This window comes from Carassius gibelio, chromosome A12 (assembly GCF_023724105.1).
Source record: "Carassius gibelio isolate Cgi1373 ecotype wild population from Czech Republic chromosome A12, carGib1.2-hapl.c, whole genome shotgun sequence".
NCBI classification, from domain to species: domain Eukaryota; kingdom Metazoa; phylum Chordata; class Actinopteri; order Cypriniformes; family Cyprinidae; genus Carassius; species Carassius gibelio.
The window spans coordinates 3,054,220-3,078,995 of NC_068382.1; the positions used below are offsets into that span (position 1 = coordinate 3,054,220).

Below are 24,776 nucleotides of genomic sequence, written 5' to 3' on the forward strand. Positions count from 1 at the left end.
AGCAGTTATTCTTTAAAATGTGTAGTGCTGCAAAAATGAATCATGGAATTAGTTAGCTACCAAATACATTTAAGTTAATTATATTTAATTAATTAAATTTACAGTTAATTATTTGGAAAGTCTGTGGCAAAATGCACTGAGCAGCATGCTGTAAGTGAAAAGTGTTATCAAGGCAGAGCGCGTAACTCAAAAAAAAAAAACATGAACAAACAAGGTGTCTAGCACACCAGATCATTTTATAAACACCTAAAAAAGGATTATAAGTAAACAATTTAACGTGGAGCATTTGCTTCGCTGCATCAGGTGAGTTCACATTGCTTGTACATACAGGTGACATGCCGTGAATGTTTTTTCTGATCTTCACATTATTGTATGATTAACACTGAGCCTTATTTTCAAGAATTTGCTGATGTTGACAGAAATTAAGAAGTTTGACCGATTTTAAGTGTTCACGTCAAGCACTGGAACCCTATACCAAATGAATGCTAGAGACCCCATCCAGCTATTTTTTTTTCCTATCCCTTGGCTTTATGTGATTATTATATGCATAATAGCATTTAATATGTAAAATTCAGCAAATAGCATGTTCCAGTGTCAAATGAACAGGGAGGCTTGCACTCTCTACTTCAAATTAAAAGCAGGCGTTATTCGAGAAACACAGGAAAACAAGATCAGTTAAAGGAATTTTCCAACTCCCCTAGAGTTAAACAATTGTGTTTTACTGTATTTGAATCAATTCAGCCGATCTCCTGGTCTGGTGGTAGCACTTTTAGCTTGGCTTAGCATAGATCATTGAATTTGATTAGAATGTTAGCATCTCGTTCAAAAATTACCAAAAGAGTTTCAATATCAATCAATTTGAAATTCAATGTCTGGGAATCCAGACTGCGCATGCATCAAAAGAAACATATATAAGCTGAACCCTGTTTGTTTTACGTGTTATTTATAGCAAATCATATTACAGATGCTTTGTCAAATTTAAGTTAAAACGCCGTCCCAGCGCGTATTGAACTGTGTGTGGTGAACCGAACAGTTCTGTTTTTTCAGCGAACCCCACATGCTTCAAAGCTACCACCATCATTCCAGTCCTGAAGAAGCCATCACCATCTTGCTTCAATGACTACCATCCAGTTGCACTTACCCCTATTCTAATGAAGTGCTTTGAACGGCTAGTCATGCACCACATCAAGTCTGCCATGTGCCTTGTGCTGCTTTACTTGTCTTTCTTTTTTACATGACCTATCTGTATAGTTGTACTTTATATTTTAGTATCTGTATTATCTGTATTTATTATCTCTATTTGTTCTACTGTTAGTGTTATCTGTATGCATCAAGGGTCTGAGAGTAATGACTAATGAATAATAACACAAACAATGAACACGAAGACAGGTGGTACTGGGAATCTTGACAGAAAGGGCAATGTCCAGGAAGAGGCAGAGCTCACGGGTGATCCAAGGTGCGATGGTGCATTGGCAGCAGGAGAGTGTGACACAGGAACTGCGGGGGAAGAGCCGTGAAGGTGGGTGGTGAGATCCGGGGATGAGGAGGAGTAGACAGGGTTCCGGAGACTGGACAATCCAACGACGAAAAGCACATAAAGAAGAACAGTGGAACATAAGAAACACTGAGATCGACAAACAATGCTCTGACAAACACAAGACGCCAGACAGGGCAATATATAGGGAAGAGTAATGAGTAGCAGCTGGTGATCATGAACAATTAGCGGAGACGCCCACACGAAACAATCAGTGCTGACACAAAACACACACAACTCCACCCACATAGTGCAAAACCCGAGACCATGGTTTACCAACTGTGACAGTACCCCCCCCCCCCCTCTAGGAACGCCTCCTGGCGTTCCCAGATGACCCTTGCTGTCGATAGTAATCATCAATCAGGGAGTGATGCAGTATGTCCCTAGCAGGTACCCAACTCCTCTCCTCCGGACCGTAACCCTCCCAGTCCACCAAGTACTGGAATCCTCATCCCCTCCATCTCGAGTCCAGAATACGATTGACTGAATAGGCGGGCTCCCCATCTACGAGTTGCGGTGGTGAGAGAACTGGGGTAGGCGGGTTAATGTGTGAATAAAACATGGGTTTGATTTTGGATAGGTGGAACGAGAGATGAATCCTCCTGTGCACTGGAGGGCCAATAAATTTGGGAGCTAACTTATTAGAAACGGAATGGATCGGAATGTTGTTAGTAGAAAGCCACACTTTTGACCCACGATGTAAACGGGAGACTTTGACCGGTGGCAATCAGCCTTGGTCTTAGTGCACGCCCTCAACTGGAGCAGAGTCTCGTGGGTGTGGTGGCACCGCTGGACAAACGCGTGAGCGGAGGGGACCGCGACTTCAGATTCCAGACTAGGAAAAACAGATGGCTGTAACCCGAGAGAGGCCCGTGGCTGACACTGGTAATGAGTTATGAGCGTACTCAACCATAGAGAGTTGTTGGCTCCAGGAAGAAGGATTCCTGGAGACTAAACATTGCAACGTTCTCTCTAAATCTTTGTTGGCTCGCTCAGACTGACCGTTGCTCTGAGGGTGATAGCCTGAAGACAGACTAACCATTGCTCCTAACAACTTACAAAACTCTTTCCAAAATTTGGATAAAAAATTGGGATCCCCTGTCAGAAACCACGTCTACCGGGAGGCCATGTAACTGGAAGACGTGATTGATAACAGTGACCACTGTCTCCTTGGCTGAAGGTAATTTGGGCAAGGGAATGAAATGTGCCGCCTTCGAGAATCAGTCTACTATGGTCAAAACGACCATCATGCCTTTAGAGGGCGGGAGGGCAGTAACAAAATCTAGTGCGATGTGGGACCAGGGTCTCGAAAGGACAGACACCGGTTGAAGAAGCCCATCCGGAGGTCGGTTAGACGACTTACCATTGGCGCAAACTGAGCAAGACAAAACAAAATCGTGAACGTCGCGAGCCATCAGTGGCCACCAGAATCGGTGAAGGATTAAAAAGACATGTCAAAGAATCGGGTTTGACGTTTTTGGAACCCGGGTGGTACGGTAGGGAAAAAACACTGAGCCTGCCTGGAATTGAGTCTTTTGGCAGTTCTAATGTATTCTAGGTTCTTATGATCGGTCCAAACAATGAAAGATACCCCCGACCCCTTCAACCAGTGACGCCACTCCTCTAAGGCTAATTTGACGGCCAACAATTATCTGTTACCAATGTCATAATTACCTTCTGCAGCAGATAACCGATGAGAAAAAACCTGCATGGATGCATCTTGTCATCTGAGGCAGCACGTTGGGAAAGAACTGCACCTACTCCCACCTCTGATGCGTCGACCTCCACCACGAACTGACGTGTGGGATCAGGGGCTATTAAAATGCTTCCGCAAGACGCAAGCAGTTCTGTTTATTAACCGCTACAGCGTCAAAAGTTACCGACTGCAGCTTTAACTGTCATTGACCAATTAAAAATATTTGTTGTCTGATTTGGAATGTTTATATTGTATCTGTCATGTTATGATATAAGTTGATCATTTGTTATGAGAAATGTTTTCTGCTAGTCTTGACTGTGTTGTTATTTTCAATCATCCAAGGTGTAGTTGATGTTGGTAACACTTTTTAATGTATACTGTACTGTAGCTAATAGTTGTAGTGCATTGCAAGGCATTTGTTCTATTCATCTAAAATAAATGTATGAAATTGAGATTTAGAACATTTTGTTGTGACCTTGTGCATGCATTGTTCTCTACCCTACAAATAAACTTCTAAAATGTTTCAATCTGTCTGTTTTATAAAAATTTTGTAGAATTACAAATTGATGGTAATGCTTATTATTTTTGTCATGGATTTATATTAAGAAGACATTATAAAATCACTATTATAACATTTAAAAATATATATTTTTAAATGTTTAAAATCTCTTTTCATTTTATGTTGAATCTACTTGAATTACACAGATGGCCTATTTTGAATTGACAATTTTCTGTAAAAAGTGTCTAGTTTGTATCCTTGTTTACAATCTTAGTTTCCCTCACTTGTAAATAATATGCCCATTCACAAACATGAATGGGCATTCCCACCCCAATATCACTGATTATCTGATATTAATCACTTTGCCCTTTTAGGCAGTGGTAGAACCAGGATGTTTACATAGGGGTGGCCAAGAAGGGGGCACCAACCAGTCTTGGGTGGCACATAAATCTTCATTATTTCAATATAGAAATGGATTTGACTATAAAGTACTGGACTGTTTTAGTGCCTAAAACACAACTGATTTTATTTCCTAGGCTACAGTTATTTTAATAAAAGGTTTCACTATAGCTTTATTGCTCAGTAACTTGGTTCTGGGTCTTAACACTTCCAAAATCTTGTTCTCCATCATTGCATAGGCCCACTCATGGATGAGACATGCAGATAACTATAGTGAACCTTCATTGAATTTTATATAATCAATGAACTTAAAAAGCTATTAGCCAATGTATAATATTCTATTAGTTGTCAAAATGAATTCATTGCAGGACATTTTTCATACCTTAATCGTGCAAAGTACAAAGGAAAATATTGTAAGAATGTAAAATAAGTTCCCTTTTAGTCTGTCACTCTCGTCATCACGTCAGATGACCGAAGAATTGGGGTCTCACTTAGAGAGACCAATCCACTTTGAGTGTAAACATAATGAGCCAATGTTGGCTCTCATTGGCATGACATTGTTGCATCCAGCTGCTGCTGATCACACCGTGAGTATAAGTAGGCAGCAGGTGCAGAGCATATTTAGCTTTTCGCTTCGGAGCTGAGCTATCACATTGTTTTGCTCCTGACTACACTACTGAGAGAGGAAGACTGAACAAGTTCAGAGCGTTCTTTGAGAGGTCTTTGTGTTGGTGTTACAGCTCTTCAGCAGTGGTGATTTCCCATGTTGAGGGGGATGCACACATCAGGCTGCACTACCCCGTTTGTGTTGCAGGCGCCATCTCCCCTGTGCATTCAGCACTCTATAAGAGAACAATCACGGCAGCGTTTTTTTTTTTAAACAATGTTGCATCTGGCAGACTCAACATTATGTCTTTGTAAAGATGATGTGGGTCTTGCTATAGACATCGTATCACCCAGCGTTTCTGGATGCAGTCGTTACCTCCCACTGGGTGATGGTCAAGATCGCTGCCTCACCTGCCTGGACATTTAGCACGCTTAGGTGGCATTTGTGGATGAGTCATGTTCTCATTGCAGGAAGATGATCATCTTGGAATTGCAGGCCAAGCTCCGTTACCTCAGAGGGGTTGAGCTCCATTGCCTCTGCCTCAATCTAGTTCTCGTCATGGCGGCAGTCAGATGGTGACCACTTCAGGCAGTAGCACGGGCAGGCTGAGGGTAAGTGTGATGGCAAACCCTCCAGGGAACCAACCCTCAGGGGACCATAGCCCCTCTTGCACTCCGCAACCAGTTGAGCTGCCAATGGAACATCCTCGGCCCTCTACAAGGAATGTACCAGAAGTCTAATTTGGCACTCCTCCCAATGACCAAATGTCGATCACTGAATCGAAGGGTGAGCTGGAGCTTTCTGGAGACAAAGATTCGGCTACGCTGCTGCCTCCGGGACTGCAGCAATGCCCGAATCGGATCCAGAAATAACAGCAACCTGGAAGAGCAAGAGGCCTCGTGACGGGTGACCCAGAGAGAGAGGGAACTTCTCTTTGGGGGATGGTGAATGCACCTCTCCTTCCTTCGCAAGAGGGCCGGGTGGAGAATCTGGTTTCCAAAAATCTCGACAGAAAAGCGGTTTTCTCTGTCTCTGGGTCCCAAGAGGGCAAGGAGAGTTGCGGACAGACCAACACCAGACCAAACTCATCCTCCTCTCTCGCCAGCAGACAGCAACGGTTCGAGAGCGTCATCAAAGGCCCTACTCATGCACTCTCTACCAAAAAGTGGAACCAGGTAAGTGTTGCACTGCACACTCAGACCCCTCTTCAGGTCCCTGTGTTCAACCTCGCTGCCCCACTGTGGGTACGTTGATGGTCCCGCTGGTCCAGCTTGTGTGGTGTCTAGGTGCCTGGCTAACCAAACCATCATGCTGGCTCCTCTGGACCATCAGACTTGCAATTCAGTTCGCCTGGCATCCCACCAAGATCAGCAGCATCTGCTTCACATCAGTGAAGGCGGCTGATGCTCCTGTCTTGGGTTCGGAGATCCCAGTCCTACTGGTGAAGGATGCAATTAAGCCTGTCCCTCCAGCCGATATGGAGATGGGTTTTACAGCCCCCACTTCGTTGTACCCAAGAAAGAAGGTGGATTATGACAGATCGTGGAATCCGTGTCTTGAACCAGTCCCTTCACGGGTTACCGTTCAAGATGTTGATGCAGGAACGCATATTCTTGTATATCTGCCCCCGAGATTGGTTTGCAGCGATTGACCTAAAGGACATGTATTTTCATGTGTTGATTTTTCCGCACCACAGAATATTGCTGCGGTTCGTGTTTGAAGGACGAACATATCAGTGCGAGTTCCTGTCCTCCGGGATGTCCCTGTTGCCCCGTGTCTTCAGGTTGCGGAAGCAGCCCTTGTTCCCTTGAGAATCCCATTGAGTCCCTCAATGACTGGCTCATACTAGCTCAGTCTCAGAATCAGTTGGGTGCACACTAGGGGTGTGGACGGATAGTCGAACATTCGAATATTCGTTCTGCTCCAATTATTCGATAAATAAAAATGATATTCGAATTTCGCAAAAAAAAAAAAAAAAAGTTCCAAAATAAAACCTAATTTGGTCACTTTCTGTGATTCTCCACGGCATATTTGAAGATGTATGCAAGCAAAAAATAATTAATGAATGAATAAGGGGCCGTTCACATATCGCGCCGAAAAACGCGTGTTAAATGCTAGCCGTTTCTCCTCCTTTTCCAAAGCGCTCGGGCAGAAGCGCTCCTGAGGCATCTGCCGTTTCTAAGCAACAATGACGCGCTCTCTCTCCATGAAGATGCGGAAATTTCAGCAAAGGTTATATGAATTTGCAGCACAAAAAAAATCGCTTTCAGTAGCTCTGCAACTAAATTTATTTCAAAATAGCAATCCATATACAGCTATGATCAGCTGTTCCTTCATCTTGGCTGAGCTTTCAATGTTGTTACGGGAAAGGATGAAACTGAATGTTTAGTTCTTGTCACATGACCTGCAGTGTGCTTGCAGCATTCTGAAAAGTTAAGATGTTTTTAACTTGATGCGTTGCGGACGCGCCCGGAAAAACGGGTCGCACCACGTGCGCATCGCGACTTCGTCGCTTCCGTTATGAGCGCGCATACCACGCACCTACATTGGAAATAACGAGCTTGAGTGTGCAAAAGACACGATATGTGAACAGCCCCTAAGAACTGCGGTCTTCTACAGTACTTCAGATATGTCGTGCAGAATCACAGAAAGTGACCAAATTCAAGAACATTGTTGCAGCATCTATCAAGCAACGAATAAACACTGCACTTGGAGAATGCAGTGAAAACTCCTCTTCTCGCATCTTCCCTAGACCCTCACAAACATCTCAGGTTGCTTGATGAAAACATGAGAGAAGTAAAAAAAAAAAACTTTTTGAACATTATCGGAACATTTCCCTTGATGCTAGTGGTGCGGATGCAGCCGCCGCCACCAACAATGAAGAGGATGCAATGACCACTCGTCGGAAAAGGCTGAGACAGTTCTTCAGCGATGATTACAGAGAGTCCAGCCAAGACGAGTGGGAACAGTTCTTGCTGGAGCCATTTATTCTACCAGATGAGGATCCCATTCAGTGGTGAAACGAAAACACGAAGCGCTTCACAAAACTTATTCGCTTAGGACACCGTTATTTGTGAGTCCCGCCAAGGTCTGTGCCATCAGAGTGCGTTTTCTCCGCGGCCGGCCTTATTGTTAACAGACTAAGGAGCCGACTTTCCCCCAAACATGTTTACATGCCCGTATTTCTTAACAAGAACATGTAAAACATGTGAAAAAAAAGCAAAAAGGATTTGTTGACTGTTTCAAAATTTCAAAGTTAAATGTAGGCTACGTTCTACAAAATAAAAAAAAGATCAATGCAGAAAAAACCCTTGATTGGTTATATAACGTTGGACAGAATGTTGATCCGGCCATCGCGTATATTCAGCGCACATAAGGTAAACGTTTTGCAAACGTTTTTTACAGAAATATAAACAGGTCGACTTATCGATGCGCATATTTTGCGGCAAAGTATTTTTTGCGTCGACGTCCTCGATGACCTCGACGCGTTGTCCCAGCCCTAGTTACATGCATAACCGAGACCTTTTTTCATGCATTTAAATATGGTTTCATTTTCTTTTCATTTTTGTACTTTACAAATTAACAAAAATGTATGCATATTTTCTAGTACATTTAACTGCACTGTACTAACATTTGGCCTACTTGTGCATTAAATAGAAATATTATTCACATACAGTTGAAGAGTGTGCGCCATGAGCACAGTAAAATGGCTGACAGGAAAGGAAAGTTTTTAATGGCCTATATATATCTCATCAGACCACAGTTCCCTTTTGCTCTACTGAAGTTCATTTGGCACATGTACCTTTTCTGTGCTCGATTAAATCACGCACCGAGGGCAAGCTGAAGTCCCCTTCTGAAGAGTCTCCTGTTTGTTGTAGTCGCAAAGAGATATGGCCATTCTGCGTCTTAATATTTTTTAATAAATACATTTTTGAACTCATTAAAAATGCTAAAAACCATTAAACTGCACTGCACTTTTAGTTTATGTAGTGTATTTTAGTGTATGCTCCCTCCCACCAGCTATGGTCGCTGGGTGATGTCTTGATGTTTCTTCACAAAAAGTCACAAAGACTGCCCCCAAAATCTTGACCACCTCTCTTCCCCTTCTGTGGAATGAGCTGCCAGGCTCCATCTGAACTGAATCGATCACAACTTTTATGATACAGCTAAAGACATGCCTCTTCAGCAAGTTTTTAACCACTTCATATGCTTATTTTTATTAACAGAAAATAAAACACTTCATATGCTTATATATAAGCATATGAAGTGTTTTATTTTCTGTTAATAAAAGCCTCTCCGAGGCCTGACGCCATGCCCACTGTGTCTGTCGTTGGCTACTCCCGTGACTAATATATATATATATATTAGGGGTGTAACGGTTCACAAAATTCACGGTTCGGTTCGATACGATACACTGATGTCACGGTTCGGTTCGGTTCGATACGTTTTAGATACAGCAAAATGTAAAAACATCTCAACTTTTTAGAATGCCGCAAGCGCACCGCGGGTCATGTGACAAGAACCAACCAATCAGCTTCATCCTTTCCCGTAACAACGTTGAGAGCTCAGCCAAGATGAAGGATCAGCTGATCATAGTTGTATATGGATTGCAATTTTGAAATAAATTTAGTAGCAGAGCTACTGCAAGCGATTTTTAGAGCTGCAAATCCATTTATCCTTCGCTGAAATTTCCGCGTCTCATGGAGAGAGCACGTCATTGTTGCTTAGCAAAGACAGACGCCTCATGAGCGGAGGAGAAAGCGGCGCGACTAGCGTTTTCCACGCGTTTTTAGGCACGATATGTGAACGGCCCCTAAGGCGCTCGCTCACTCAGCACGCGCTGAAGGCTCGTTGCAATATGTCGAATGCATTTAACAGACCAGAAATATAAGATCCTAAAATAACCAACAGGTCCGGTGTTTGGGTTGGATTCCCTGTAAGCTATAATACCGGTGTCTAAATTATGCAGGGATAGTTTGCTGCGTGCATGTTTCTCCTTTTTTTCGTCTTTTCCCAGATAGTACTGACGCATATATCCCAGATATTTTTTTTGTATTCCCGCTGGTGTACCCTGTCATGTTGCAGATGCGACATACCGTTGTTTTTTTTATCCACCACTCTCTTGCCATCACCATTATAGCTTAAAGGGAATCCAAAGTGCACCCAAACACCAGACCTGTTGGTTATTGGAGGATCTTCTCATTTCTAGTCTGTTAAACGCATTGGCTATTTTGCAACAAACCTTCAGCGCGTACTGAGTGAGCGAGCGCCTGCTGAGTAGCCTAACATAAACATATAAGTTGGTGTTTTTTTCTTCTTCGGGAGTGTCAGGGGCGTTGCCTGTTACGTTGTTTGGGTTATTGGGCTACCTTGTTGAACGCATATCATTATATTTCTCTCTCTCTTTTTTTTTTTTTTTTTTCAAATATAATTAATTACTCCAACGAACCGTTCGGTATACATAATGCGTACCGCGTACCGAACCGAAAGCGTCGTACCGAACGGTTCAATACGAATACGCGTATCGTTACACCCCTAATATATATATATATATATATAATTAATTCACCACAAAGTCCAAGTTTACTAGTATTACTATCCTTGTGGGGACATTTAGTGCCCATAACATAGAACACCAGGTACACACATTCAAACAAATCCTTTTCTAAATTTCTCCTCTGCACTAGCTTGTGTCTTAATAGCTTTCTAACAAACCTGATATCGTAAAATTAGGAGTGTGCAATATATATCGTTTCCCATAATATTGCAATTGTTGTTTCAACAATGTGCAATTTGACATTATCAATTATTTAGCAAAAACCAAACAAACCACCTATGAAACACAATTGAGATTGAAGATAGAGTGTCAATAGTCCATTTGAGAGATAGATGGTGTTGGTAATGCACTTATAAGTCTGCAATCCACCATAAAGCAAACAAGAGGAAGCCTCACCCCACTAGTGATGGGAAGTTCAATTCTTTTCCGCGAACCGGTTCTCTCAGACGGTTCGATTCAATAAACCCGTTGAAAAAACGGTTCAGCGGTTCTTTTACGCTCGACGTAATGACGTCATTGGCGATGACGTAATGGCGTCACGTCTATCAAACATTCAAATATATAAAGTCAGTAATCAACTTCAGTCAGTTAAAAACCTCATAATCATGAAACGTTTACAATTAAGTTTTGCAACAACGCACCCAAATACAGTAACAGCAGAATACAGTAAAATATAGTTATTTTATCACACTTTTCGATGTTTAACAAAATACTTAAAAAATTACACGCATGCGCAGTATCATCAGTTCATCGATTCTCAAATCGGACGCGTCCGAAAGAAACGGTTTTCGGTTCAGTGTACTATGGATCGGAAAACCGATGCAACCGTTTCTTGACTCGAGAACGAGAATTGCTCCAGCAGTGGGCGTGTTCGTTCGTTATCTGGCTCGGCTCAGTGTTCATATTCTGTTCGGTCTTCACGCTCAAATCGTGATTTTATGATGATTTCTATTAATCGCACAACCCTAGAATGGACTGGAAATGAACAGAAAATAACTCTGGCTGGCACCGCTCAGCAAAACAGGAAAACCAGATCCAGGCAGAGCTTGGCAGTGGGTAGATAGTCACCGCAGCAAGCAGTCAGGAGGAAACACAACAGCCATTTATGCATGTTTGAATTTGATGTTCTGTAGCATATGCAGCAAAAATATCTAAGATAAATTGATGGTTTATTCTTTAACCAATCAGCGAGCTTGAATAGTGGAAGCATAGTTACAGTTTAATATTTATATTTTGTTATTTAATTATATATATGAAATGATGTTATGTTATGGCTTAGGCATTTTTACATATATTAACAATATTATTAATTTTAATAGTAATTGGCGGCCCACCTGCAAAACCACCGCGACCCACTAGGGGGCCGAGGACCACAGGTTGAAAACCACTGCCCTAGGGGTATGCAGATAAACAACAAAAAAATTATTTTCAGGTGAACTATCCCTTTAAGGCTCTTGCATTGGCTTTCAGGATTGCAATTAAAACTACACCCTCACACTTCACTACCCAAAACCATGTTCCTTCCTGACAGTTATCAGTGAATAAGTGCCATATATATATATATATATATATATATATATATATATATATATATATATAATACAAATATACGTTTTACTGTAGAGTTTAACTTAAAAAAAAAAAGGAAAGGGAAATCAAGCAGAAGGAAAGATGATACAGATAATTAAAATGCAGCATCTACAACATCTACAACAAAAAACGTTTTCAGGAAGACTCTAGCTGTTATTTCACTCAGATTAAAACAGTAATTTGTCTCTTTAACATGTAAACACTTTAGTCTGACCAAAATCAAAATAGTTTAAAATGGAAGGTAATTTAGAGAGCTGTGCCAACCATGTATTTCATGCATACAGAAAAGTCATAGAATGCATACTAGTTGTATCGAGCTTGAATGGTGTTTCAGTGTATAGTGTTGCAATAACAAAACATGCAAAGCAAAATGCTGTAAATGTGTTACATTCATATAAAACTAGGCCAAAGTTGAGATTTATTTAGATAAAAGAAGCTAAATAATTACTTGGGCATACCAGTCAAAAACACTGAACATACACATCAACTGGTGGACAAACAGACAGAAAGCTACGTACCAAACATAACAATACGGGGACTGAGAGGGTAGTTGGATGTATCACACACTCCTGAAGAGAGACAGACAGACTAAGAGAACATAGACACACTGACACATATCATCTAGCAAAGCAAAAATTACAACCAACAGCCTGTTTGTACATTACAGAGGCGGAAAAACTGAAGTGTGTCCAGTGAGAGTGAATATGGGTGTGCAATGTCCTGCAATAATCCAAAAATAGTGTTGCAATTTTCTTCCTGAAGCCAGCAAAATTCCTTCCACATACAAACCACAAAAAGGAAACAGTGGATGGGACATAGACAGATATGTAAAGATGGACAGTGTTGGCCTGTTGATAGTGTGATGTTGTAGTTAAAAATATGTATTATTTATTTGCTGCTGCTGTTGTTGTTATTATTATTATTTAAGCCTTAAACTAATACCCATAAGAACACTTCAATTGCACCCCTTTCAAAAATATTACTTTCATCACCAGTGTAATCTGAACGCCCACTCTAACACCATTGTGAATTTGATGTAATTACTGTATTTCCTAAAAAACTTTTTCTCAAACTAAACTCACTTCACATTATTAGTAAACATTCAACATACGACCCAGAGATACTGAAGTCATACTTATAGTAATTACAAATAAATACTCAAGCTGTAAAATATACTATATACTAAATATACTATTACTACCTTAAACTATTAGTATTAATTCAGTACTAAGTGCTGAGACACTAAAATTTTAAGTATATATAATACAGTGCTGTATTAATTACAAATTAAAATATTAAATACCTTGGGCACTTTTGTCACTTTATTTCTGACCCAACACTAACAACATTGTTTTTTTTATAAATACATTTCTTCTGAATTGCTAGTTGTGCACCTGAATGTACATATGTAATATTATTTAATATTACTAAGCACTTATCTCTGTCAAGATCACTATCAGTAGATTACTACATCCCCCCAGATGAACTTAGTCCATGTAGAAGTTATTTCATCACCCAGTTCAAGAACTCATCGTAATCCAGATGGTTTTTGCACTTTGCTCATATAAGGAGATAGAATTCGTCTCTCTAGAAATTCTAACCATATTTAGAGCTGCATGTCTGTTTGGCTTGGCTTAATTCTGCCACAAAGCAACACTCTACATTCATGCGGAATGCTCTGACAAATAATCTTCAAAAGCTCGGAAAACACACACAAACACACACACACACACAAGAGCGGAAGTTATCCATAAATCAGTCAATAACGTTATGATGAGCATTTTACATTTTCTGAGCACTTTCGTAGAAAAAAATACCATGTAAGGGCCTCAGATATCAATGATATGAAAATATATTATTGTACTTTGAATAATACCATATTATAGACTATATAGGCTGTGTATACCCAAATTTGAACAGATGAGGATTTGTAAAAATATAAAATATTTCCAATCCTCAAGAATGAATTTTCCAAATAAAAGTATTGCGGTGGCCATTTTACAAAGTTTGTCTAAGTGAAAGGGCGGGTGTTTCTTCATAGGATCATTCAAGTCTTTATATAGGCTAACGTTAGTCCTTAAACGTTACCAGATGTGGGCTGACATAAGATGCCCGCTGGTATTAAATACACGTGTCATCTGAAAACTAGCAAAAAGAACTGATGTGTGGAAATACCTAATAAATTAGGCTGTATAATTATTTCGGACGTTGTGCGCTTCTGTTTTCAAACTGCAGCCAGAAGTTTGGCTCCTTCACCGTCTTGTCTAGCTAATCTTTATCTCGAGTTAATCTTATGTTATATATAGATTTTCAATAATTTTCTAGACAAAAAACGAAACGAAACACTTTCGCAAGTTTTTCACTGTAATTACCTATCCATCATATACATTGCAGCACTGTAAAGTTATTCAAGGAAAAATTAGGAAACGTGCCATAAATTATTTGACTTTACATACCTAAATCGTCCATCAGTTAAAGAAAAATGAAGAAGAAGAAAAAAAATCTAATTAGTATGACTTCCCGATGAAATAACCTTTTATTATATCTAATATGTCTGGTGATGTCTTTTTCCTGCTTGCCCCGAAGTTTCCAGGCTGGGAGTTGTCCTCAGACTATGCCGTTTTCTTATTCCATAGGACGTAACGGTTCAGAGGGGCGGAACTAGTTACATTTCCAGCCCATATTTGGGATTAAAAATTGCGCATTTGCTGTTCATAATGTTGATACCGACTGCTGGGAAATTACAATAATAAATAATGAACTGTATAAAAATATACTTCAATGCATAAGAGGTAAAAAAACAACAACAACAAAAAACAACACCACCAGGATGCGTCCTCAATAGATGTTTTTTTCCCCTCCTTCCTTTTATATGTACGACGAGTAGGGTAATAAGTGATCATTAATTACAACATTATCGGCTTAGTATTATTTAACTCATAAATGCTGATCTTAGCACAGTTGGCCTAATTAATTGGCTTGCTTGCTAATACAAATCTTAGGACAGTAACTTAAAAAAAAAGAAAAAAAAAAGATGTTTTTAAACATGTATTATGATTAAAAAAAAAATACATATATATATATACACACACACACACACACACACACACACACAAATAAAAACATTGGAAAATAATATAAATAACATGGACTTTCCACTTTTGGGAAATGGGAGGGGTCAGAAAAGGAGGGATTTAGTACCGTGGTATAAAGTTAAAAGAATTATGGCATCACCACAATACTAGATTTTACAGAGCAAAGTTCCACTTCAAGTCTAAAACTACAACTACGTTTATATACCTCACTATAAAGCCATTACATGCGCTAAGAAATAGATTCCACTTTATAAAATAAACAAATTAATAATTAAATGCAACATGTTTTGGTCGTTTTTAGTGTGCAGTCCTTCAAAGACAATTGGTCTAAAACACTGCACACAGTGGTGAATGTGATGTTACAAAACCGCTGACCAAAGTATGCTTTGGTCTGAATGCAAATGCAAGTCCAAACAACCACAATCAGAATCAAGAAAAAAAAAAATGCACGGGAGATCTACAGGGAAGGATAAAACATAAATTTAAAGCAATTTAAAAAGACAACACAATAACAGGTTTACTGCACAAATTCATGTTAAAATGTTAAAACTGAAACATGTAAATTTGCATTTCAAACCTGTCAACCAAACTTGCCCCATGTGACATTTGTGCTATTAAACCCCAATTATTTTTCTAAATAAAGAAACCAGTCATTTTGAAGAAAAACATTTCCATTTTCAAATGTGTCAGATGTAATTTAGTCACAGAAAAAAAAAAAAAAAAAAAAATTTACAAAATGAGGTCAATTTAGGGAAAAAAAAATGCGTTTCAGTCCAAATAAAATATAAATAAACTTATTCATTAGTGATTCTCTGGATATTTATTACTGGCTTAGTTCAATGGTTAGTGGCAGCCAGACTTCAAATGTCCATCTGCAGCATCTTTACGCCAAGTATCAGTCCTCACTTTGCTCCGCTTTAGTACACTCCTGATACTCTAGTCATTAATGTGCAGCTCATTGCACTGACTGTTCATTGGCTGTACTGCCACAGTCCTGTGGTTTCATAACATCAGGAAGTTCAGGAGGGTTGGAAAATGGTTCCACCTGCAGGGGCTCAAATGCATCATCTGTGGAAGGATGGTGGGAGAAAATTCAATTAGTGAGGTGTCTTTCTTTGCGTGTTTGTTATTTAAGAATATATGAATACAGTTTACCAAATAAATATTAAAAAAAAGCTCAATGTGAAAGGAAATATCTGTTTAACCATTAATTTGAATGGAATACTTTAAATCGACATCACAATTGTACAACATAATTGTTAAAACACATCATATAGCAGTCAAGAAAAATGTCTTATTCTAATTAAGACTGGTCATCCATTTTGACAATCACATGGCCTGGTCATATGTGACCCACTGATATAATGATAATAAAATAGCAAATTAAGTACACCCTCAAAAAACTATGAATTTTTAGTATTATTAAAAGGCCCCGGTATACTTCAAACGAAATGGAAGACCGAAATGATATGACGTCATTTTGAACAAAATCAGGCCAAAAAAAATTAGTTTTGAGTTCATTTCGGCAGTTCGAAACAGCTCACCAAATCTAACTCTCTGGGCGAGTTTGTTTTGGCTCCTAAACACCTTTGAGCTGCCATTGGTGCATGGCGGTTACGCAATCAGTGGGTGTGTTCTTAAACTTCACCTTCTTTGATGTGTGATTTTTTTTTCCCCCAGTTCGTTCCTCATTCTGTGGAGGTCCTAAAGGAGAGCAACATCTTCTGAATACACTGGAGTGTTGAATAGCTATAGCTATATACAGCTATACAAATATATCCGCACCTGTACTAATCACTCACGGAGAGACTTTAAAGATTAAGAGAAAGTATTTTATTCCTAAAAAGAAATTGCATACCCAATAGCTTGGTGTCGACGACCCAGAATTATTCAAAAAGTGATGCAGAGACAAGTTTTCCAAAGACATGAAAAGAACAAAAGGAAAGAGTAAAGATATAAGGTAGCAAGTACCAAATACATGCGTTTCAAATAAATGTTACACCACACTGCTGCTGCTGCTGTTGTTCTTTCAATAAGAGAATTTAAAGGGTATACAGTAAATTAAATGCCAAATGAATATACAATAATAAACCTTTGTTTTTATCAAAAGTAAATCATGAGACCACATAAAATATTAAAAAGGTGTAAAAAAATTATCCAGTTTAATAAAATAAATGAACACTAATAAAGTAACAAACTGATTCCAATACTTTTTCCACATCATGCTAAAGTTTTTAGACTGTGAGCCATTCACACTTTCCATAAAGGACTGATTATGGAATGGTGCTTTTGTATTGCAAACATGATACTTGACTCTGAACTGCTGCTAATCATTAGAATTTCAGTGGTAGAGCATTGTGTAAGCAGAGCAAAAGGTTGTGGGTTCGATTCCCAGGGAACACATTAGGTAAGAAAAAAAAACATTTTGTATAGCCTGAATGCACTCTATATCGCTTGCACTCTATAAAGTGGCTGATAAATGTAATGTATAGGCGTGAGTGTCGCAACACATTTACATTAATATACACCCCGCCACAAGCAGCACGGGGGTGTTGGAAAGTTTGTTAACAGTATACCATCACTCAACCTTTTCTAACAGCTTTTTGCCCCGAAACAAAGAACCAAACAAATTTGTTTGAAGTATATCGGGCCCTTTAAGACATTTAAAAAAAGATAAAACTGATAAATAGATAAAACTAGAGAGTGCACGAGTACTTAAGTATTTGGAAGTGACAGCAATGATAAATTATGTAAATGTTAATCGTGTGACTTTAAAAAATTATTTTGTAGTTTATGACACACACCACTGATACGAAAGGCCAGTCCTACAGTCGCAGGAGCCTGTGGTCTGGCTGTCTGATTTGTGAAGCCGCAGTCTCCAAGTGTCTTACTGTCTTCTAGAGGCTGCTCATCCTGAAACACAACATCGTAACTAAAACAGAAAAACCTGTAATTTCAGTCATTCTACAATACTTGAAGGTTAATATATATTAGGGGTGGAACGGTGCACAGACGTCACAGTTCGGTATGCACCTTGTTTCGGGGGTCACAGTTTGATACAATTACAACACAAAATAAATATAAATAAAAAAAGATATACTATGTTTGGTTTCTTTTCATTTATTTTGAACAGACAGTAGTACAAATTTAAAAAAATTTAAAATGCACATATATGTGAAAATACTAAATATTATTACATACAAGGAATAAATTCTTGAAATTGATTTAGTTTACAGATCAACAAAGGGAAAAAAAACAGTGCTCATGTAACGTAGCCTATATATGCTGAGTTTTTGTGCAGTTCACATATATTTATGTGCAATAAGGGACTTTCATGTGCAGTACAATTTATTATTAGTATTACATATTAATACTAGATTAGTGTGAAACATAACTACTGGAATTATTATCAAACTGGAATTATTATACACAATTTTTTTTTCATTCTATTGCACATAATTTTATATTTGATCAAAACTAACATTTTTATTAGTATAGTCTTTATTATTATTATTATTTGTGTGTGTGTGTGTATATATATATATATATATATATATATGTCACCGTTGGAACGCGACTGAAAAACAAAGCCTAAAATTGACATAATAAATAGTAGTTTAGCATTTAGATACATTACGTCGGAAATATTATGGAATATTTAGGTTTATGCCGAATGAGTGAGGTAGGATACACGAACACAAAGCAAATAGTAGTATTTCGCAAACAGTTGAGTGCACAAGCCTTTAAAGTATACTCTGTCAGTCTGTGTGAGAGACGCTTTCAGAATTAGCACATGGTCACTGTCTAGTGGGCTTTCAAGTGCGCAACTCACGTGAAGGCATTAGCTGTTCTTCTGCTGGCGGCCGGTTATTAAAAAGTGCTGAATTGCTGCGGGCGCCCCCTTCTGAAGTGTGAAGTGTCTGTATTCGTCGTAAGGTCTCATGTACCCAACTGAGATGTCCATACCGTGATGGTTCGGTACGAATACATGTATCATTCCACCCCTAATATATGTAATATAAATGAGTCCAAACCTTGTATAGTCTCTGTTCCTCAGCGGACCGCTTCAGAATGCCCTCCACAATGCATTTTAACTCATAGACAGTTGTTGATTCTTTGGCGTCTGTGAAGATTGTGGTTTTGCGATGCCTGATCATTAAGAACACATCCTAGACAATGGTGTGGGGATTAGTTAGTCAGCTTCCAACAACAGCATGCAGTGATTTGAGTGGTTGGACTATGCATTTAAGGCATGTATCTTTGAAAACGAATAATATTTTTAATCTTTAGTTTGATCCTGTGTGTCTAATTATCCAATTGTCTCCGCCATGAGTTCAAATACACCTCTTTCTGATCCCTCTCCCTTTTTCCAACAAGTGGAAATAAAGTTCCTTAAAAGCTACTTAACAGACCTATAACTGCAATTTGATGCGGTGTTCTTGATCATTGATCAGATATGCTGGAACAATGACCGGGACACATGCAGCTCATATTGTTTCCATATTCAGTTTGTTATGTGGCTCCTTTGTTGGCCCTTTGAGGGAAACTTTACTGATCAGCAGATTCAGTATGGTTAGGGGCAGGTGTAGGGGTGGGATTTAGGGAAGGGGACAAGTAAGGTCCCAAAAAGGCAGTATCGGTTGCAAGAAGTATAAGCAGCATTTAACACTACTTACACTTAATAGCATCTGACTACCATACCATAACTTTCTGCAAATTGGTATTAAAGGCAAAATAACATATTTGATAGTTGTGTAAACCCTGTAATAGCATACAGATAAGAAGTGTGGTATAGTGAGGTACAATGGTGCAAAAACGATATCAAAACGCAATATTTTAGTTGCTCAGAGGTGCTTCTAGTTACCCCATGCGGCCCCAGAAGTAGAAGTATTAATAATCTCTCATCTAATCTGGATGCCTTACCTAATAATGTTCAAAAAGAGGCCCACAACCTAGGTGTAATTTATGACTCTGAACTGTCCTTCGATGCCCAAGTGACTAAAGTGGTGCATTCATACTTTGCACAACTAATGAAGTTAACAAAGGTTAAGCAATTTCTTTCTTTTGTAGATTTAGAAAAGGTCATCCATGCTTTTATCTCTTTCAGACTTGATTATTGTAATGCAATTTATTCTGGTATTGGCAGGCAAAACCTCCAAAGACTGCAGCTGATTCAAAATGCCATGGCTAGCCTTTTAACACATACTAAGAAAAGAGGCCACATTACATAAATTCTTGCTGTTCTTCACTGGTTGCCTGTGAGTTTCAGAATTTATATTATACTGCTTGTTTTTAAAGCTTTGAAGGGTCAGGCTCTATATTTGTGATTTGTTAACTTCTTATGAGCCTGATCGATGTTTGATATCATCTGGTAGGTCCCTATTAATATTTCCAATATCTTGACTTGTCACTGAAGGTGAGCGCCCTTTTGTTGTCCATGTCCCTAAGTTGTGAAACTTCCTGGCTGGGGATCTTAAGCAGGCAAGCAAGGTATAGTCTTTTAAATCATATTAAGACTCCCTTTATTGAATGGCTTTTTCTTAGCCTTGATGGTATTTTTGTACGGATAAATATTTTTATTGTAAAGCACTTAGTAACTTTGTTTTGAGAGGTGCTATACAAAAATAAATAAAATCACACAGTATTTTTATATATGCCTTGATACTGAATGATTAGTACATGGAAGTCTGCAGCGTCTGCTACTTAGCTGTTACTATACTGTGGATTTTACCCTATAAAGTCTATAATTGTACCACTGATGTAGCGCTATACTGACCAATAAGAACGCGGGACTGCAACTAGTTTTATAACTTCTTTTCGAGCTAATCTCAAATGGATATTCACCCGCGCGGCCTTGTTTACAAAAGGCAATTTGAGCTATCTGGCACCCATAATCCAAACACAGTCAGCCTGTAAAGGATCAATCAAAGAGCGACAGTGAATCAACAATAATGAACGCGAGAAATTTCTGAACAATTGTCACAAAAATAATGTAACGTTATAATATACTATAGCGAGATGTTCCCTGTCTTATGACTTATTTCACAATAACATAACGATAAATACTTAATTGATTTTACCTAAAACAAGACCGTTAACACGGGTAAAAAAAGATAAGAGGTGCGCATTACAACAACAAAAAGTTCTTCTCACCATTTCAGCGGTTCCGTAGTCAACATTCACCGCCTCAGAGCTCGCCACTATCCCACAATGCACTAAGACCGCGCATTGTGCTACGTCATCGCCCGCTCATGAAGTATTTGAACGCGTGTGGCGCGAGATATCACGGATGTTTATGATTATTGATAATAATAATTATATGCTTAAGTGATTAGTAGAAAATGACTATCTGAACAACCAGGAGGAAAACATAATGTAAGTAACGTTACATAACATTTGTTAAACATAATGTAACGTTAGTTGTATGAGTGTTTGTGGCGGAGGAAGAGCCCGTTAAAGAAGTGACGTTTTTAGAGTTAATTTATTTGCTGAATAAACAGTAACGTTAATTCCTAGTATATCATCATAACTGCTTTAGATAATAGTGTTTATTATTTGAATGCACGTAATCGGATGTTGTCAAATCAGTGTTTGTATTATGTGTCGATGTGTAGTAACACACATTTTTAGAGATTATTTGAAATATCCTCCTAAATGATTACGTTAATAATTTGGTACTAATCACAATGGATACAGTAATTTGTACCACAGAGTAACGTTAACGTTACTGATTTATTTTTCCCAATAATATATATATTTTGTAGGATGGTTGCAATGATGGATGATAAATAATGTGTTTGAGATTTATCATATTAACGCATGTTATTCTCTGGTGTACTTTGTGTTTGTGTTTTATGTAAATGTACAAACTATAATAGTTACATGGTAACCATTATGGTTTGCATTAAGATAAAATAATTTTTTGCTCACAAAAATACAATGCTATTGCCTTGTTTTGGTAACATTAATGGTCATTATTCAGAATCACAGTACCATCTGATATCATCAAATTACCATTTTACTTTCACAATATTTATAAGGGTACTTTAAAGATATAGTTAACTTAGTTATCAATGCTGGAATTATACTTTGTTTTCGAAATGTGATTTCATTATTCTTATATTTTATACCATAATGACTATAATGATTATAACATAACACACCATCTCTTGTTTTGTTATAGGTTAGTGCGTATTGATGTGGAGCATCAGCGAGCCAGCATTCACAGTTTCTTACACTGAAATGTCTTCTGAAAATTTGTTGAGCCTGCAATAGCATTTGAAGAACTGAAAGTATTTCCTATGTCGGCTCCCCATCAAACATCAGTAGTCAGCACACCTCTCCCTTTACCCACCCATTTCTCTCATGCCCAGCAGTCCTTTTCCCTAAAGAAACGGAGATGTCCCTTCTCTTCCTCATCATCTTCCTCCCTGTCTCCTCCACGGTCATTATGTCATTCTTTACCACCACGACCTCCATCTAAAGGATGCCCTCCACTCAGTCGAGTGTTCCACCACCGTCCCACTCCATGGACGCCCCTGTCACGCTCCCTTATAGAGTCACCCCCTCCTCGATCCGTGTACAATCCATCCCGACCCCAGACCTTTTTCGACCAGTGCTTTACCAATCTGGGCCTGATTGGACGAGGTTCCTTTGGTGAAGTTTTCAAGGTGAGACATGCTAGATGCCATCTGAGGATTTATATGAAATAGTATACTACCATCCTTTATATTTCCAGTTAGAACTCATGTCAGCCACCATCTTTTTCTGTCAAATTGTCTGGGCAATTTTTACACAAAATTTGTTTAAATGAAGTAAGTGTATTTCTTTTTTTTAAATGCTATCTAGACATGATTAGTTTACAGGTGCATCTAAAAAAAAAAGAATATCATGGAATAGTTTTTTAGTTTTGGTATTTTAATTTAAAAAAGCAAACTTTCTTAAATTCTAGATTCAGTGCACACAAACTGAAATATTTCAAGAGATTTTTGTTTTAATTTTGATGGTTATGACTTTAAAATAATTTACATTTTCTCAAAGATCAATCAAAAAAACATTTACAAAACAGAAATGTTCAAGATCTCCAAAGCAGGGACACTTAATGCTTGGTTGGGGATCCTTTTGCACAAATTACTGCTTCAATGCGGCGTGGCATGGAGGCGATCAGCCTGTGGCACTGCTGAGGTGTTATTGAAGCCCAGGTTGCCTTGATAGTGGCCTTCAGCTCCTCTGTATTGTTTGTCAGATGTTACTTATCGTCCTCTTCTCAATACACCATAGATTCTCTGTGAGATACAGGTTAGGTGAGTTGGCTGGCCAATCGGGCACAGTAATTTAATGGTCAGCAAACCACTTGGATTGGTTTTGGTACTGTGGGCAGGTGCTAAAGTCCTGCTGCAAAATGAAATCAGCATCTTGTTGCTTGTTTGCCTTCTCTGTGCTGTGCTCGCCCCCGCTCGCTCGCCCCTTGCCTCCTTGATTTTGTCCCCCCTCCCCTCGCGTGTACAGAACTAGTCTAAAAAAAAAAGGACAACTGGCTCCATTATATGGAGATACTTCGGTTTTCAGACGTCGGGCGAACAGCAGGCAGATATCTACTGTAGGGCCCTATGATTTCCGCGATGCAGAAAATGCGGACGGAATCGTGGAATCCAGCCATAAAAACAGATTTTACAGTTTAACACATTTGATTTGAGTAAAACTAGCGTCATATATCACATCATAGACTGTAGTATCACACACACTGAACTGTAAAGGTAAACCCGTCAAAATAAAAGTATTTGCCAGAAATCTATTACTATTGTTCAGCAGAACTTACATATCCCACTACTACTACTATTAAAATGAAAAGAACATAATTTTTTAGGGAATAATCACACAACATTTCTTCCTTATTTTATTTTTAATAGTAAATCCCCTTTGTTTACCAAAAAAATAAAGTTTGCTTAATTTTAAATAATTAAAAGATAAATTAAAAGAATGTTTTATGCCTTCATTTGATAACCAGAAAAATGTGAATACACAGAATTTCTGAAACAAAAAAGGCTATTTAAATATTTTTTTTAACTAATTAAGTTGTTTTTATGCATTTATATAATTACACATGCTAAGACAGAATTAGGTAACAATAAAACATATGGTGAAGAAAAAAATAAAACGTTTCATAGGGCCCTAAACTTAATATTTGCCATATTTGTTTTTGCAGTAGTTTTTGAGGGGTTATTTTTCCTGTAAAGATATCGATATATATCTTTTCCTGACAATCTTCCCAAGGCTGTGGTCATCCCAAAAAATAAATACCCTTTCCATGATATTTTACATTTTTGAGATGCACCTGTAAGTAAATGTGAACTACACATGCACATTAAACTGATGCAAATAAAATGGATGAATTTTCATATAATGATTTTTCAAGATAATATCAAGATTTATTTATCAATGAATACACTAATTGTAATGTGATCTTTTATGTCTGTCAGGTGGTGTGTCTTTTGGATGGCTGCCAGTATGCTGTCAAACGTTCAGTGCAGCGTTTCCGTGGTGAGGTTGAACGAGCAAGAAGCATTGCTGAGGCTTGGAATCATGAGGGACTGCACCCACACCCTTACGTGCTTGGCTTCATTGCGGCTTGGGAGGAGGCTGGTCACCTCTACATCCAGACTGAACTCTGCTGTACCAGCCTACTGCTATACGCTGAGGAATCACCTTTTCACACTGGTAAACAGCACACTACACAAGAAAAAAATTCTCTTTTTGTATGACGGACGTATGTTACTGAAGCAAAGTTTGTTTGTTGTGC

The 24,776-nt window shown here is 38.6% G+C and overlaps 3 protein-coding genes across 7 annotated transcripts in view; 1 reads left to right on the forward strand and 2 right to left on the reverse strand.

Moving 5' to 3' along the window:
- LOC128025682 (transforming growth factor beta-1-induced transcript 1 protein) overlaps window positions 1-14,921 on the reverse strand; it is a 128,911-nt gene extending 113,990 nt beyond the window's left edge. The window contains exons 1-2 of one of the 2 annotated variants that reach the window (XM_052612178.1): window positions 14,339-14,921; window positions 12,401-12,451 (exon numbers count right to left, since the gene is read on the reverse strand). In XM_052612178.1, coding sequence (XP_052468138.1) covers window positions 12,401-12,451; window positions 14,339-14,351 — 64 coding nt within the window. In that variant the 5' untranslated portion in view covers window positions 14,352-14,921. The remainder of the gene's footprint in view (window positions 1-12,400; window positions 12,452-14,338) is intronic. The other variant, XM_052612179.1, reaches the window with a different exon arrangement.
- A 520-nt stretch (window positions 14,922-15,441) lies between these two features.
- On the reverse strand, window positions 15,442-21,270 carry LOC128025687 (elongin-B). 2 transcript variants are annotated; one of them, XM_052612188.1, is made up of 4 exons: window positions 21,131-21,262; window positions 19,012-19,146; window positions 17,782-17,890; window positions 15,442-16,045 (listed from the first exon to the last, which is right to left on the reverse strand). In XM_052612188.1, exons 1-4 carry the CDS (start codon window positions 21,131-21,133, stop codon window positions 15,933-15,935), a joined length of 360 nt encoding a protein of 119 aa, XP_052468148.1. In that variant the 5' UTR covers window positions 21,134-21,262; the 3' UTR covers window positions 15,442-15,932. The 2 variants fall into 2 exon arrangements, with proteins under 2 accessions (XP_052468148.1, XP_052468147.1); XM_052612187.1 differs by lacking the exon at window positions 15,442-16,045 and adding an exon at window positions 16,540-16,681 and having other exon boundaries at window positions 21,131-21,270.
- The window catches only part of pkmyt1 (protein kinase, membrane associated tyrosine/threonine 1), a 51,532-nt gene continuing 47,168 nt past the window's right edge, over window positions 20,413-24,776 (forward strand). For 2 of the 3 annotated variants that reach the window (XM_052612174.1, XM_052612177.1), the window contains exons 1-3: window positions 21,215-21,352; window positions 22,161-22,647; window positions 24,457-24,694. In XM_052612174.1, coding sequence (XP_052468134.1) covers window positions 22,279-22,647; window positions 24,457-24,694 — 607 coding nt within the window. In that variant the 5' untranslated portion in view covers window positions 21,215-21,352; window positions 22,161-22,278. Of the gene's footprint in view, window positions 20,468-21,214; window positions 21,353-22,160; window positions 22,648-24,456; window positions 24,695-24,776 lie in introns of those variants that run through there. The other variant, XM_052612176.1, reaches the window with a different exon arrangement.